This window comes from Magnolia sinica, chromosome 11, assembly GCF_029962835.1.
Source record: "Magnolia sinica isolate HGM2019 chromosome 11, MsV1, whole genome shotgun sequence".
NCBI lineage: Eukaryota > Viridiplantae > Streptophyta > Magnoliopsida > Magnoliales > Magnoliaceae > Magnolia > Magnolia sinica.
In genome coordinates, this window is record NC_080583.1 from 19687943 (window position 1) to 19701324 (window position 13382).

The 13382-nt window shown below is 38.2% G+C and overlaps 1 protein-coding gene across 5 annotated transcripts in view; it reads left to right on the forward strand.

The window, feature by feature from the left end:
* Nucleotides 1-13382, forward strand: part of LOC131218904 (calcium-transporting ATPase 3, endoplasmic reticulum-type) — a 185127-nt gene that overhangs the window by 127099 nt on the left and 44646 nt on the right. For all 5 annotated transcript variants that reach the window (XR_009157918.1, XR_009157917.1, XM_058213783.1 and 2 more), the window contains exon 19: nt 1475-1671. Coding sequence is in view for 3 of the 5 variants with exons in the window: in XM_058213783.1 (XP_058069766.1) it covers nt 1475-1671 (197 nt within the window). In the remaining 2 variants the exon portion in view is untranslated. The remainder of the gene's footprint in view (nt 1-1474; nt 1672-13382) is intronic.

Here is a 13382-nt window from a genome sequence, read left to right on the forward strand (position 1 = left end):
AAGGAAAGGAATAGATGTACTTTCAGCAACAATGTGAATCGGCCTTCCAAGTCGTGTAAAGAGTCATACATCTTCTTAGCTATTGGGTGGTTGGTATTGGATGTTTTTGCCAAACTACATGCGAGGATTGCTCTTGTGATTGGTCAGGTCTTCTTCGTGTTGCTTTAGCTTAGAAATAGATGCTCACACCGAGAGTTTAAGAGATTGGAAAGATGAAGCAAACAGAGAAAAGATAAGAGAGAAGAAGAGAGAATGAGGAAAAAAGATTAGGGTTGTAATTAGTTTTCATTGTAGAATAGAAACTAACCTTTCAATTCATCAAAAATAAATAAATAAATAAATAAAAATGGAAAGAAGAAGAAGAAGAAGAAGAAGAAGAAAGTAGAAACTAACCTTTCATTTTTTTCACTAAAATCTTTAAAATAAAAGAAATCCCCCCAAAAGGAGACATTATTACAAAAGAACCAACAGAGGGCAAAAGACTATGCTCCTAAAAAGAGAGTAAAAGACAGTCTTAACAATGGTGTTGGCCTTCAGGCTTTTTGTGTTTTAGTAGAACTGTATTTTCCTGATAGAAAAGTGTGACACTATTCTGGTACAATCATTTGTGCATCAAAGACATAAGGAACATGTTCTTGGAATTTGGTAGTTCATGCAAAAATCAATGCTTCATTGTTTCTTTTTTATAATTTGTACATGATATGTATAATTTGAGGCTTTCATACAAGTCATAAAAAGACTTTGTGGTCCAGCTACAATGTATTTGTGTCTGGAGAAACGCTTGTGTTTGTACTGAAAACGAGATCATTCTACATTTGCCTGATCGCTTTGATGCTTTGGTTGTCTGCTTTTTTAATTAAAGAACCTAGGATTTTAATGAAGTCACTAAGGGCATGAGTCTACTGTAACTGAAAGATGACTTAAAAGTAATATTCAAGAGGAGATCAGGTATAGCGTACTATTGCCAAATCTCTAAAGTTGTAGCCAGTTCGTTTCCGTACTTTCTGTGTTTAACTTACATGTCTTCTGAAACTACCTTGTTGTATAAATAAAACACAAGATATTGATGTTAACCATCCTCATGGCCACAGCTCTGAAAGTGGAGGGTGTCTCTCTTGGCTTCCAGAGCTCTGGCTTTCTTCACTCGCTTTTACACACAAATACCTCTTTGCTGTGAATTGGTACCACACACAAATACCTCTTTGCTGTGAATTGGTACCACGAATCTCTGTCAAAATGTCAATGCATAAAATGTATGTTGTGGATATGGTCGACTGAGTTTAGTAGTTCAGAGATAGTTGCATTTGTGCTGCCGACATTCAATGGCTTGTCTTTTTTTCTGCTATCATGAATGAGTTTATTTCCTTATCCGCACGTATTCGCTATATGTCCTTCCGCAATCTCATTTGTCCTGTCCCAGACATTGCATGTCTTTTGTCATTGTCTCATGCAGAAAGGTCATATGATTTTGCAGGTCTCTCTTTTAGAATTTTCTCGAGACCGCAAAATGATGAGTGTACTCTGTAGCCGAAAACAGCAGGAAATTATGTTTTCCAAAGGTGCTCCTGAGAGTATAATTTCTAGATGCTCAAATATTCTCTGCAATGATGATGGTTCTGTGGTTCCACTAACTACAGCCATTCGAGCTGAATTGGAGTCCAGATTTCATAGGTCAGATTTCCTTACATCTGGCATTTTTTAGTCCTTTAAATGCAACTTTTGTTCCAGAAAATTTACATCATTTTTGTTTGGTTTTTGACATTTTTCATGCTTGAATTCTAATTCAGTGTAAGCCCCATGTTTAGCCTCTCATCTTTTCTCATAGGTGTATGCCTCGTTACAAACTTTTATGGAAAGGTAGAAGCGGAGAAAATGGCTTCTTTTCGAATTTTGCTTTTCCAACTTTACCAGTGCCACTTGATAGTTTAAAGGCTGAATAAAACATGCTATAGGTGTTTCTTAGAGGTCTTTTCTTTCAGACGATCATTTGAACTTCTTTCTAGGTTCTATGTAATTGTATTAATGCCATAGTATATACATGGTTTGTTCTCAAACATTAAGCACCTTCCTATAAGTGCTGTATGGATTCATTGAAAAAAAAAATGAGGAAATGTTATTTATGTGTAAATATCATTTCCAGGAAATTGGTGGTAAGGAACACTATTTTTTCTGTTTTGTTTTCCCACAAATTTCCTGTGGACATTGGCCTTAATTTCCATTTTTTGATGTTTGGCATAGATATTTTACATGGGGAAATAATGACTTGCTAGGTATTTGTAAGTATTAATAATGATGGCCCCCACATTGCTGCAATTGACTAACAATGATCCCCCATGATTAATATGATCTACCGATGGGCCCCACATGGAGATACACATTTAGGATTGATTGACGATGGGCCCGCATGGTTAAGATCATCTAAAACGTACCCCACATGGCAATACACATGGCTAGGATCATGGTTTTGATAATTGGTTAAGGTACCCTTGGATGCAGCAATGGATGGTGAAGCCCTACATGCCAAGTTGGCGGTCACTCATAAGATGGTGTTGTAGGTAACACCAATCCTTCTTTTACTTCTCCACGGTCCTCCATGTCCAGGGTGTTAACTTCCACTTCTATTACAAGAGTGGGTTTGTAGAACTGGATGGCTAGATCGTTGGTTGTAGCTTCATTTGTTGTTGTCTATCGGCATCGTCTTGTTCTTGGTCACTATCGTCTTTTGATCTCTGTACCATCATCATCATTAAGATGGTATCATGGTGACCATCTCCACAAAGTTTAACACTATAATAGTGAGAGTTTCCTTTTTGACTATCCATTCACTTATATATGTAGATCCTTCAACCTCTTCTATAGGGTCATTTGTCAACTTATCTTTATGAATTTAAATAGCTCAATGGAATTTATTACTCTTAACCTCTAGATAAAAAATAAAAGGGAATTTTACAAAAAAGAAAAAGAAAAAAGAACTACCTAATTCATATGGAATTTACACTCTGGTATCTTTTTCGAAAAGGCTACCTCATTTATAGATATAATCATCATTCCACTACCTTTCATACATTTTTTAATAGTCCATTAGGTGGGCGTGCAAGCAAATGGGTCTGTTGCATGGGTGGGCCCCATTTTTATGTTTATGTAAAATCCACCTCGGCCACCAAGTTTGTCACCTCATGTTAGGACAAGGGCCCAAATATTACGCCCATTCGTGATAAAGGTGGACCACATAATTTGAAATCGTGTAAAGGGCAATGATCACCCTCCAAACGGTTTCCCTTGATATGGCCCACCCAAATCACGAATGGGTGTGATGTTTAGGTCCTATGCCTAAATTTTGGTGTGGCATCTAATGGTTGGAGTAGGCTTCATATAATCATCATGATGGACCCTATAAAAATCAAGGGTACACATCACTCTCCCAACTATTTTCTTTGATGTGGTCCTGCTAAATCACAAGTTAGCCTGATTTTTATTACTCTGGGCCTAATGCGTGAGTGTTTGAAGTATCGATATTGCAACAAGTTTCACTAGCCGGTGATACAGAAACAATATCGATGTCACGAATAACTAGAAATGCGAGGAAACATGGGGAAAACAGTGGAATTTTTCAGTGAAACTTCAGGAGATGCTAAAATACACATGTTTGCATATTTTGGGATAAAAAATTGCAAAAAAGAATGCATACACAATAAGTTTCCATTTAATGGGTGCCTAAAAGCATGTGTTGTCATAAGAACACAGTTCAAGTATCCCATTCATCCAAAAAATTTATAAAAAAAAAGAAAAAAAAAGTATCCCATTCATCCCATCTATCCAAACAGTGATAATGACACCCAATCTTTCAAAAAAAGAAGAAGAAAGTATCCCATTCATCCCATTTATCCAAACATCCATTGATATTTCAGAATATCAATTACACACTATATTTTGCCTAGAAATCGTTGGCAATTTGAACGAAAGTGAAAGATTGTGGTCTCGGTATAGCCCATGTTGCGATAATGATAATGTCACGATATTATCGATCTTAATGTCGACAAATTGATTACTACCAGTGTTTTAAATAGCGGTAGCGTGATGCGTAGCGCTCAACCCTCTATAGCGTGTAGCGTAAATACGTAGCGTGTAGCATAAGCTACACGATACTTCTATTTTTTAATTTAAAAATAGGACAAATATAATAAATATTGGAAAAAAGGAAAAGAAAATTATAAAAATGCCTAAAAGATGACCTTTTTTTTTAAAAAAAATAATCAATTATAAGCATGTTCAAATGATTTATTAGTTATCATTTATCAAAAGCCAATCCACATATATAAGCCAAACCAAATAATTATCACATCAACAATTTTCTAAGCAAACCACTTTAATTAATAATGTCTAATTGATACTATAAGTCACAATTATAAAAAGAAATAAAAATCACATAGGTTAAAAGTATCAGTACAATACAAGTGTCACATTCCTCAACTTTAGATACAAAGAAAATATGAAAAAAGTAATAAAAAAATAAAATAGTAAAAAAATACATTGTAGCATATGCTACGTACACTACGCGATACGTAGCTGTAGCATACGCTACAGGAGATTTACGCTATTTAGGACGCTACGTAGCGCTACAGCCATGCTATGCTACGTAGCGTACGCTACGGGCGCTATTTGAAACACTGATTACTACATACAACCATGCGCCCATAAAAAAATTGAAATGGAAAAATTTTTAATAAACAACTTTTTGCGATATCGATACATTGGTGCTATTATCAAAATATTGCCAATACACTGCTGATACAAGCGACACTTGGAATTTACACAATCGAAATTATTAGTGATATCAACACATTGGCAATACAAGCGACACCTAAAATTTAGACATTAAATAATATTGGTGATACATTGGGTGATACTTAGTGATACATCTCCGATAGCTAGAATTTCTAATACTACCACTGTCATTGGTATCACTACCAATGTTATCGGTATTGTCGAGCTAGAGATACGGATGATATCGTTGATATTTCGATAATATTGGGGATACTTCGAACAATGAGTGGGATTATGCATCTAATGGTCGGAGTGGATTTGGCATACACGTCATGGTGGGCCCCGCTAATTATCAAGTCCGGGTGCCCCTCTCTAACTATACAGTGAGATTATTTAGAAAAAAAAAAAGAAAAAGAAGAGTAATTGTAGGGCACACCCCTCTTGTTTTTGTTGGGCCACCGTGATGTTTATGTAAGATCCACTCCGACCATTAGATATTTAGTCCCATATTAGACCTAGAGACAAAAAATTAGGTTGGCCTATATTTTGGTGGGCCACGCTAAAAGAAATACTTGGTAGAGAGATGTCCACCCATGATTTCTATGGCACCTCCATATCCTTGCCGTCCTTTATGTCATCTAGAGGGAGAGGAACCTCTGGACCTTTTAAGACTCCAACTCCATATCTTCTCTTGCCTAGGTGTTGGCTCTAATCTTGAGAGATGTCGCCGATTGCTCTTCTTACCTCCTATCCTCATATCAGCATGTCCTTCACCCTTAGTGTTTGTCTCTTCGGGTTTGTTCCCCGTTTTGAGTTGTTTAGGTGTTTTCGTGTTTTGTTTTATTGTTTTTGTTTCTTTTTCTTTTTCTTTCTTTGTTTTTTACTTGTTTTGTTAATATGTATGTAGAGTTGTTGTTTTTTTTTTTTTTTTTTTGCTTTCTTTTTGTTTTCTTTTGTCGATCCTAACTCTTAATAAAAAATTTCTATCTTCAAAAAATATATATAATATAAAACCCTCTCCAACCATTAGATTCCACACAAAAATTTAGGCTTGTGGCCCGAAAATCATACCCATCCATGATTCATGTGGGTCACACTAATGGAAACAGCTTGGAATCGTAGCATTTCCTTGTACACTATTTCCAATCATGTGGTCCACCTGAATCACGGATGGTGCTGATTTTTGGGCCCTTGTCCTAACATGGGGTGACACACCTAGTGGTCGTGGTCGATTTTACATAAACATCATGGTAGGGCCCACTTGAATCCAACCATTTGCTCGCACAATGGCCGCGACAGAAAGCAATGGAATGATAAGGATATCGATTATTGATGCATGTCCACAGGTTGTTTCTATGGACATACATCCCTCTCTTAATATTCTATAAAAATGTTATTGAAGTGATCATAAATATGCTATACCCTTCTTGATTAAAAAGAGAGAGAGAAGATTGTTACCCTAGATATACATCCCCATTTGATTTTCTATGATATATTGTTGAAGTGATTGTAAATACATACAGCCTCTTAATAAAAATAAGAAGATTGTTGCCCTGGACACACATTCCCATCTGAACATTCTATACTATGTTGTTGAATTTGAACGTAAATAGTTTATAGCTTCTTCATAACCAATGTGAACCTTGGTTCTAGATTTGGACTCTAAAGTGGCTAGGGATGGGAATAGATCTACAGCTTGGGGTGTTAAGGACATGTTTTTAAAATGAGAGTTAGGTGTAGCCGTGTAGGTTTATAATGTACCAAACCACTGGGTGGCGTTCCTGAATGTTGAGTCTTCCTCCGCTGCCAACTTGACATCATCAAAACTGGTGTTAGTTTCATGAGATGTTGTTGATATTGATCGAGTTGGAGGGACTGTTGTTGACTGGACCTGATTCAGTGTCACTAGGACATTCTGCTGACTGAATCCATACTACATTATGCAACCAACCACCACTAGTACATCGACTAGGCTATAGTTAGGTCAGTGTTGCTTGTAGACTCGTAATGCGTAATGACTGCAGATTCATAAAGAGTGCTTCCAAAGGCATCTCCATTCTTTCTCCTTCTTTTTTTCTTTTTTTGAAAGATAAAGGCATCTCCATTCTTACTGACAGTAGAGCTACTTGCTGGCACATCACTTGGCTTCTCAGCTCACTTAGGATGTAAAGACATTCTCCTTAGGCGCATGCTGCAGCAACACAACGAGGGTTTCCCTCGTTATAGGACCTGACCAAACATCTCAGGACACGAGCTGATGATAACCATGGCACCTATATATGAAAGTCAGTACCACCTTGTTTTTTTTTTTTTTTTTTAAAAATAAATTTTAAGATGAATACTATTACAGCCAAAAAGGCCAAAAAAGGAAAAAGAAACAAAGATAGGAAACCAAAAGAAAAGGAAAAGGAAAAATACAACCCCATCCCAAGGCCCAACTCAAAACAAATTTGGACCACCACTCAGAATGGAGCAAAACAATCGTTCTATGAACAACCGACGCTACACTTTGAAGATCCCTAAAGACCTGATTATTTCTTTCAAGCCAAATAGACCACATCACTGCAAGCAGCGCAAGCTTTCATTTCTAGGAGTTAAAAGCTCCACTGTCAGCTCCATGCCAGGCCTTCAATAGCATGTCGATAGACCCTAACATTACCCACAAGATGTTTGCCAATCTAAGGACGCCAAACCAGTCTATCCTTGAAAAGGAGCAATGGATAAAAAGATGATCCATTGACACTTCCGACTTCAAATAGAGTAGGCAAGCATTGGGGAAGACCATACTCCACTTACGAAGATTATCGATCATCAGCATTGTATTTCTTCCCACAAGCCTGGCGAATGCAGCCACTTTAGGAGGGGCACCATAGGACCACGCATGAATAGAGTAGGAATTGACTGCCAGATAGACATTCTTCAGGAGATGCCAATACATGGACCTGATCGAGAAGCGCCCAAACTTTTCCCACTACCAACAGATAGAATCAGACTCATTTGAGGAGATCAACAGACCCTGCAAACAAGACAAAAGAGCAAGCAAGTCATCGAATTCAGAGTCCAACAGGTCCCTTTGACAAGGAGGGGCCCAACGTCCCTGACCAAAGACACATCTAACCACAAAGATATTAGCCTCTGGGCACAGGTTCGCCAGACCTAGGAAAGACATCTAAAGCAAGGAATGGGTTTTGTGTAGGTTGGATCTAAAGGCTGAAAGTGGACAAAGTTGCAGGCTGGAAATGGATGGATATATAGAATTTGTTGCAGGATGGAAATTGGAAGATGTATAGATTCTAGACGATATTTGGGTTGAGTTAAAAGCTAAAAGGTGGGCATGTTAAGGTGCAATTTGGGGTGGTATAGCGGCTGTTGTAATGGGTAGAGAGAAGAGACTTCAGGTAATAGCTAGCTGATATGGGGATGGGACAAGGCATGTGGTACGGAACTCATGGGGTAGATCTATGGAGTGGAGCTAAGTGCAGGTTTTGTGCAAGTTGGGACTGTGGATGGTGGGAACATGAAGTTAGAAGTTAGGCGGAGGGGCATATGAATTTTGAATTCTGGATGTTTGCAAATGGTGACAAATTCCAGGAACTAGACATATATCAATCCCAAGAAACAAATAAAAAATGATAAATAGAATGGAAAGAAAGAAAGAAAAACTACAGAAAAAGTTTAGCAACCATATACTTATTGCATAAAGGGAAATTTTATAGGATGGCTATAAGACCAGCCATGCTTTGTGGGATAGAATGCTGGGCAGTTAAGGAACAACATGTCCATAAGATGAGTGTAGTTGAGATGAGGATGTTGAGATGGATGATTGGCAAGACAAGGAAGGATCAATGTTTTGAATAGCCCTTTTTGCTTAGCTACAATGCTATGCAGCTTTAGCAAATAGCGTAAATCCCTTGTAGCATACACTATAGGGGTCGTAGCGTATGTAGCGTGCACGTAGCATATGAAGTGTACGCTATGGCTCTTTTTTTCCTTTTTTTTTTTTTTTAATTATTATTATTTTTAAACGGTAATTATATTTTGTATATTTTTAAAGGTAATTGTATTTTCCATTTTGTACTTAGTACTCTCAACTATGGGATTTTAATTTCTTTTCGTACTTCTGACTTTTGGTTTTAATTAGACATTATTAATTATAGTTTGCTTAAAAAGTTGATGTGATAAGAATTCGATTTGGTTTGTGTATGTGAATTGGCTTTTGATAAATGATGATTAATAACTTGTTTGAACATGCTGATACTTGAAAAAATTAATGATCTTTTAGGCATATAAATGTGTGTGTGTGTGTGTGTGTGTGTGTTTTTCCTTACAATTTATCATTTTTTTCTATTTTTAAATTAAAAAATAAAAGTATTGCGTAGCTTACGCTACACGCTACAGAGGGCTGAATGCTACGCAACACGCTACCACTATTTAAAACACTGCGAAGGATAGAATTAGAAATGAATGCATTTAAGGGAATTTAGGAGCACCACCAATAGATAACAAGATGATGACAAGTAGACTTAGGTGGTTCGGTCATGTGCCACGGAGACCAAGGACTGCGTTGGTTAGGAGGAGTGTGTTCGTACAAGTGGAAGGCCCAAAAGGACGTGGGTGGAGGTAATAAGAAAAGACTTGATGACCTATGGTCTAAGTGAAGTTATGGCTCTTTATAGAGTGGAGTGACCAAAAAGGATTCATATTGACAACCTTAATTACTTGGGATAAGGCTTAGATGCCATTTGGTAAAACTTAATTTCAGTACTTTTCATTGAAAATTGCAATTTTCAGTGATTTTCATAATTAGACTGTTTGGTAAATAATAGGCGTTAGGCACTTAATTTTAATTATCATTGAAATTCATGGTTCTTCTTTTAAGCCACCGACCCTCCACTTATCACTTATTGTTGAATGTTGTAAGTGATTTTCCTTTAAACTTATGGGTCAATTTTGATGAAAATATCCCTACCAATAATTCAAAATGACAACATTGCCCTTCCAAGTTTTCAAAACTATTACGTTCTCTCTCATCTATTCCTTTGGATCCGAATTTTGGATTGTTTGGATCATCATGTTTGAGTAGTATGTTTTCTATGATTTTTGCACCTGATGTATTATGGATATTTCCCTTTTGGTTTTTTGGTTTTGGATCGTGTGGATGTGGTGGGCATGGGCCATGATGGAATGTTCCATATATCAAATGGTTCTCATTGTGATGTAGGACATGAAATTCAAGTATGATGTGCATGATGGAAGGTTCCATATATCGAATGGTTCTGCTATAGAAAAGAAACGTCTGCAAAATATTGATGGATTTGTAGGGAGGATGGCTGTAGGAGGAGAAATAAGAAAGGTAGAAGGTGGGGGCAAATCGGGATGAGTGTGGCGTCACACCACGGTAGTCAGCCCTTCGAGGAAGGGAGGGTTTCACACCCAATTGGATTTCCACAACTCAGGAACTCAGAGAAGTAGAAAAAAAATGCAGAAATTTTACTAATCTTCCATCCCAAAAAACCTACAAGGGGTTGCCTATTTATAAGAAAACCCTATACCCCAAAAGTCGCGCCATGTGCGCACACTATTACTTAGAGACGAAGTAACAAAAATAATAACTAATCAAAGCAATGTAAATCGTTCATGATGTTCCTAATAATGATAATAAGCAAAACTCAAAGTCCTAGATCATCTATGGTAGTGGGCCACGATCATGAGATCTAATGGTGGGATTCACATGATGATCGGGTCCATTCCAATGAACCAAAACACAATCATCTAAGTAGGAGGCCCTCCGTAGATGTCGTCATCGATCCAGATAGATGGTGGGGCCCTCCTCCTTGCATACGTGGATAGGGGGGGGCGTGTGTGTGCGTGAGATGTCCCCATCACATTGTTTACATGAGATTGGCCGTATATATTCATACTTTTGATGAGAGAATCATCATACATGTTATAAATACCTTAAGGTCTGTCATGGTGGGTTCAAATTTACCAAGAAGATGGTGTTTATGTGAGATCCTACATTATGAGTTTCACAATATGCATATCGATCCATGGGCCACGGTTGTCAGACGCAAAGACGGAGCGTGTAACCCCTGTGTTTACAAGTATGAAGAAGAGAATGGTCAGAGAGGATGGTGCCCATGTGGCCTAGCCTGGGGCCCACAATACGCAAGGGGTGTCGTACGACGCCTCTCTCCCCCTCACGCAAGTCGCTTTGGAAGTTTCCTATTCTAACTTGTTTTTCCTTGATTATCTCTTCTTCCAATTAGGATATTGCTCAATTGAGAGTGTTTTATTTCTATCAGGATATTATGGTTTCCTAATTCATGTTTGCCCTGGATTTTTCCAAAATATGAGATCTATGTGGGACCCAATTGTGTTAATGCATATATAGCCCATCCTTGTGCATGTGATCGTGTGTCACCATGTGGGCCCACTTAAACTGTTTTGTGGGGACACTATGGACATGTAAGGTGTGGGTTATGTCTGTCATGTCTAGATCTGATGTGGGGTGGACCCGACACCCCTAGCCCCCTTTAAAATTACATGGGGCCCACCTATTTTGGACACGTAAACGTCCTACACACCCTTGTCGGACATTGCTAGACAGCTGGATTGCGACCTAATTTTGACCTAATTATTGTGATCTAAATTGAAATTTAACTGTACATTTTGGAGTACTTGTTGATACCTTCGTAACGAGTAGTGTCATGCCCCAAATGGACATCATATTGCTGAGATCTAGCCGAAACATGTTGGGTTGTCTAGGTGCATGCATTCCGTGAACTTAAGTGGCGTCAGCTGACGTGTGGCCCACTTTTAGGCAATCTAATGGTACCCTTTAGGACTTCTAACTTGATGGGATTGTAGCCTTGACGTCAGCTTTGAAACGTGGGATCGTTTACCTTGATCGGAGTTCGGACCGCAAAGCTATTGGATGGTAAGATCGACTCTTCGTTGACCAAGCAATGACCTACATTGGGTGGGCCATTTCTTAAGATCTAATGATTAGATTGAGATGAAATTTTATATGAGTGTTCTTTAGGATGCATGTGGGATTTGACTAGTTGGATTGGACACTAGGTGTCTTGCATAGAAATCTAGGACCGTCCATTATTAAAAGTTTCCTGGAAACAAATTGTTGTGATTAGATCTGTCAGATCTGAAGTTGGATTGGGCCGAAACTTGATCCCTAGCCCGATGTGCATATCGTGGAATTATTTGTCGGCTCATATTGGTCTATGGGGTGCTCGATCATGTTGATTCAAGCGGATTAGTCCATGAACATCGATTGATTATTTTTGGGCAGTTGATTCATGTTGCTCTAATGATCATGTGCATGTGTGTTTTGATCCCTGATTGATCTACGATTAATGATCATGCATATGGCATTGTAGGACCCACCCACCCTTAGTGGGTGATAGTGCCACATGTCTAGCCCATGATGGTCGTGTGGGGCCCTCATTTCAATGAGCCTACCCATGTGATCATGTAAGCAGCTTGTACGGTTAGATTTCCACCTAATCACTCGGTTACCGGCTTCGCGACGCTTGGAGGATCGATGGATTGATAGTCTGGTCCTAGATGTTGCGTGATGTTGTCACTAGATCAACCCGTTTTTCTTTCTCTAGCGAACCTTATATACGTATATATTTTTGGAAGGTAACAAATTTTTTTTTTTAATTTATTAGAAGCTACAAAAAGCGGGAAAAGAATGAACAAAACAGTGAAAGGGGAGAACTAAATGCCCAATGGGGCACAAATTACACAAGGATCCAAATCCTTCATCCCCATAACCCATTCAAATGTCCAAGACAGAGCTTTTCGATAGGTTCCCTCAATGGAGTCCAGCTTGTTTTCGAAGCACACCTGTTCCTTTCCATCCAAGTCACCCAAAAAGTAGCCATGCCCACCAAGTGCCAGACCGCCTTGCCTTCTTTTCCGAAGCCGCCTTCATCTCAAGAAGCAAGAAAGTAGTGGATGGAAGCCGGCATAACCCAGCTAACATTCAAAGAAGTTAAGAAAGAATCCCATATCTTCCTGGCAAATGGACAAATGAATAAACAGGTGTGCCACCAACTCTGCATCCCTCATGTTTGGAAGCAACATTCCTCTTTTGCAAAGATTGTCCATGGTAAGGATTTTGTTCCTTCTTACCAGCCACAGAAAAGCATCGACTTTAGGAGGGGCGCCGTATTTCCAAAACCTATAGTTGAATGATGGAGCCATGCTAGAAATAGATAACTTCTTATAGATGAGGGGCAAATACGACAATTTGCTAATTTTTAGACATTTGTGGTTTGTGTTTACTAAACAATTTTTTATTTTTTATTTTATTTTTGTGGAAAAAAGTGCTTATTTTTAGATATTATGACATTTTTCAGACAAATAACCAAACAGATTTTTTTGTACTTATAAGTGCTAAAATTCAGCACTCAATTTAATTTTCAGAGCTTATTTTTCAGTTTACCAAACAGCACCTTAGATGATGATGATGATACTTATTGCAGAAAATTCCCGATAGTAGAAAATTATAATAATGGAAGAATAATAATGGGGAATTCCATGTTCAGAAAATTCCCAGCAATTTGATCATATCCAAAATCCGAAAACCTGAG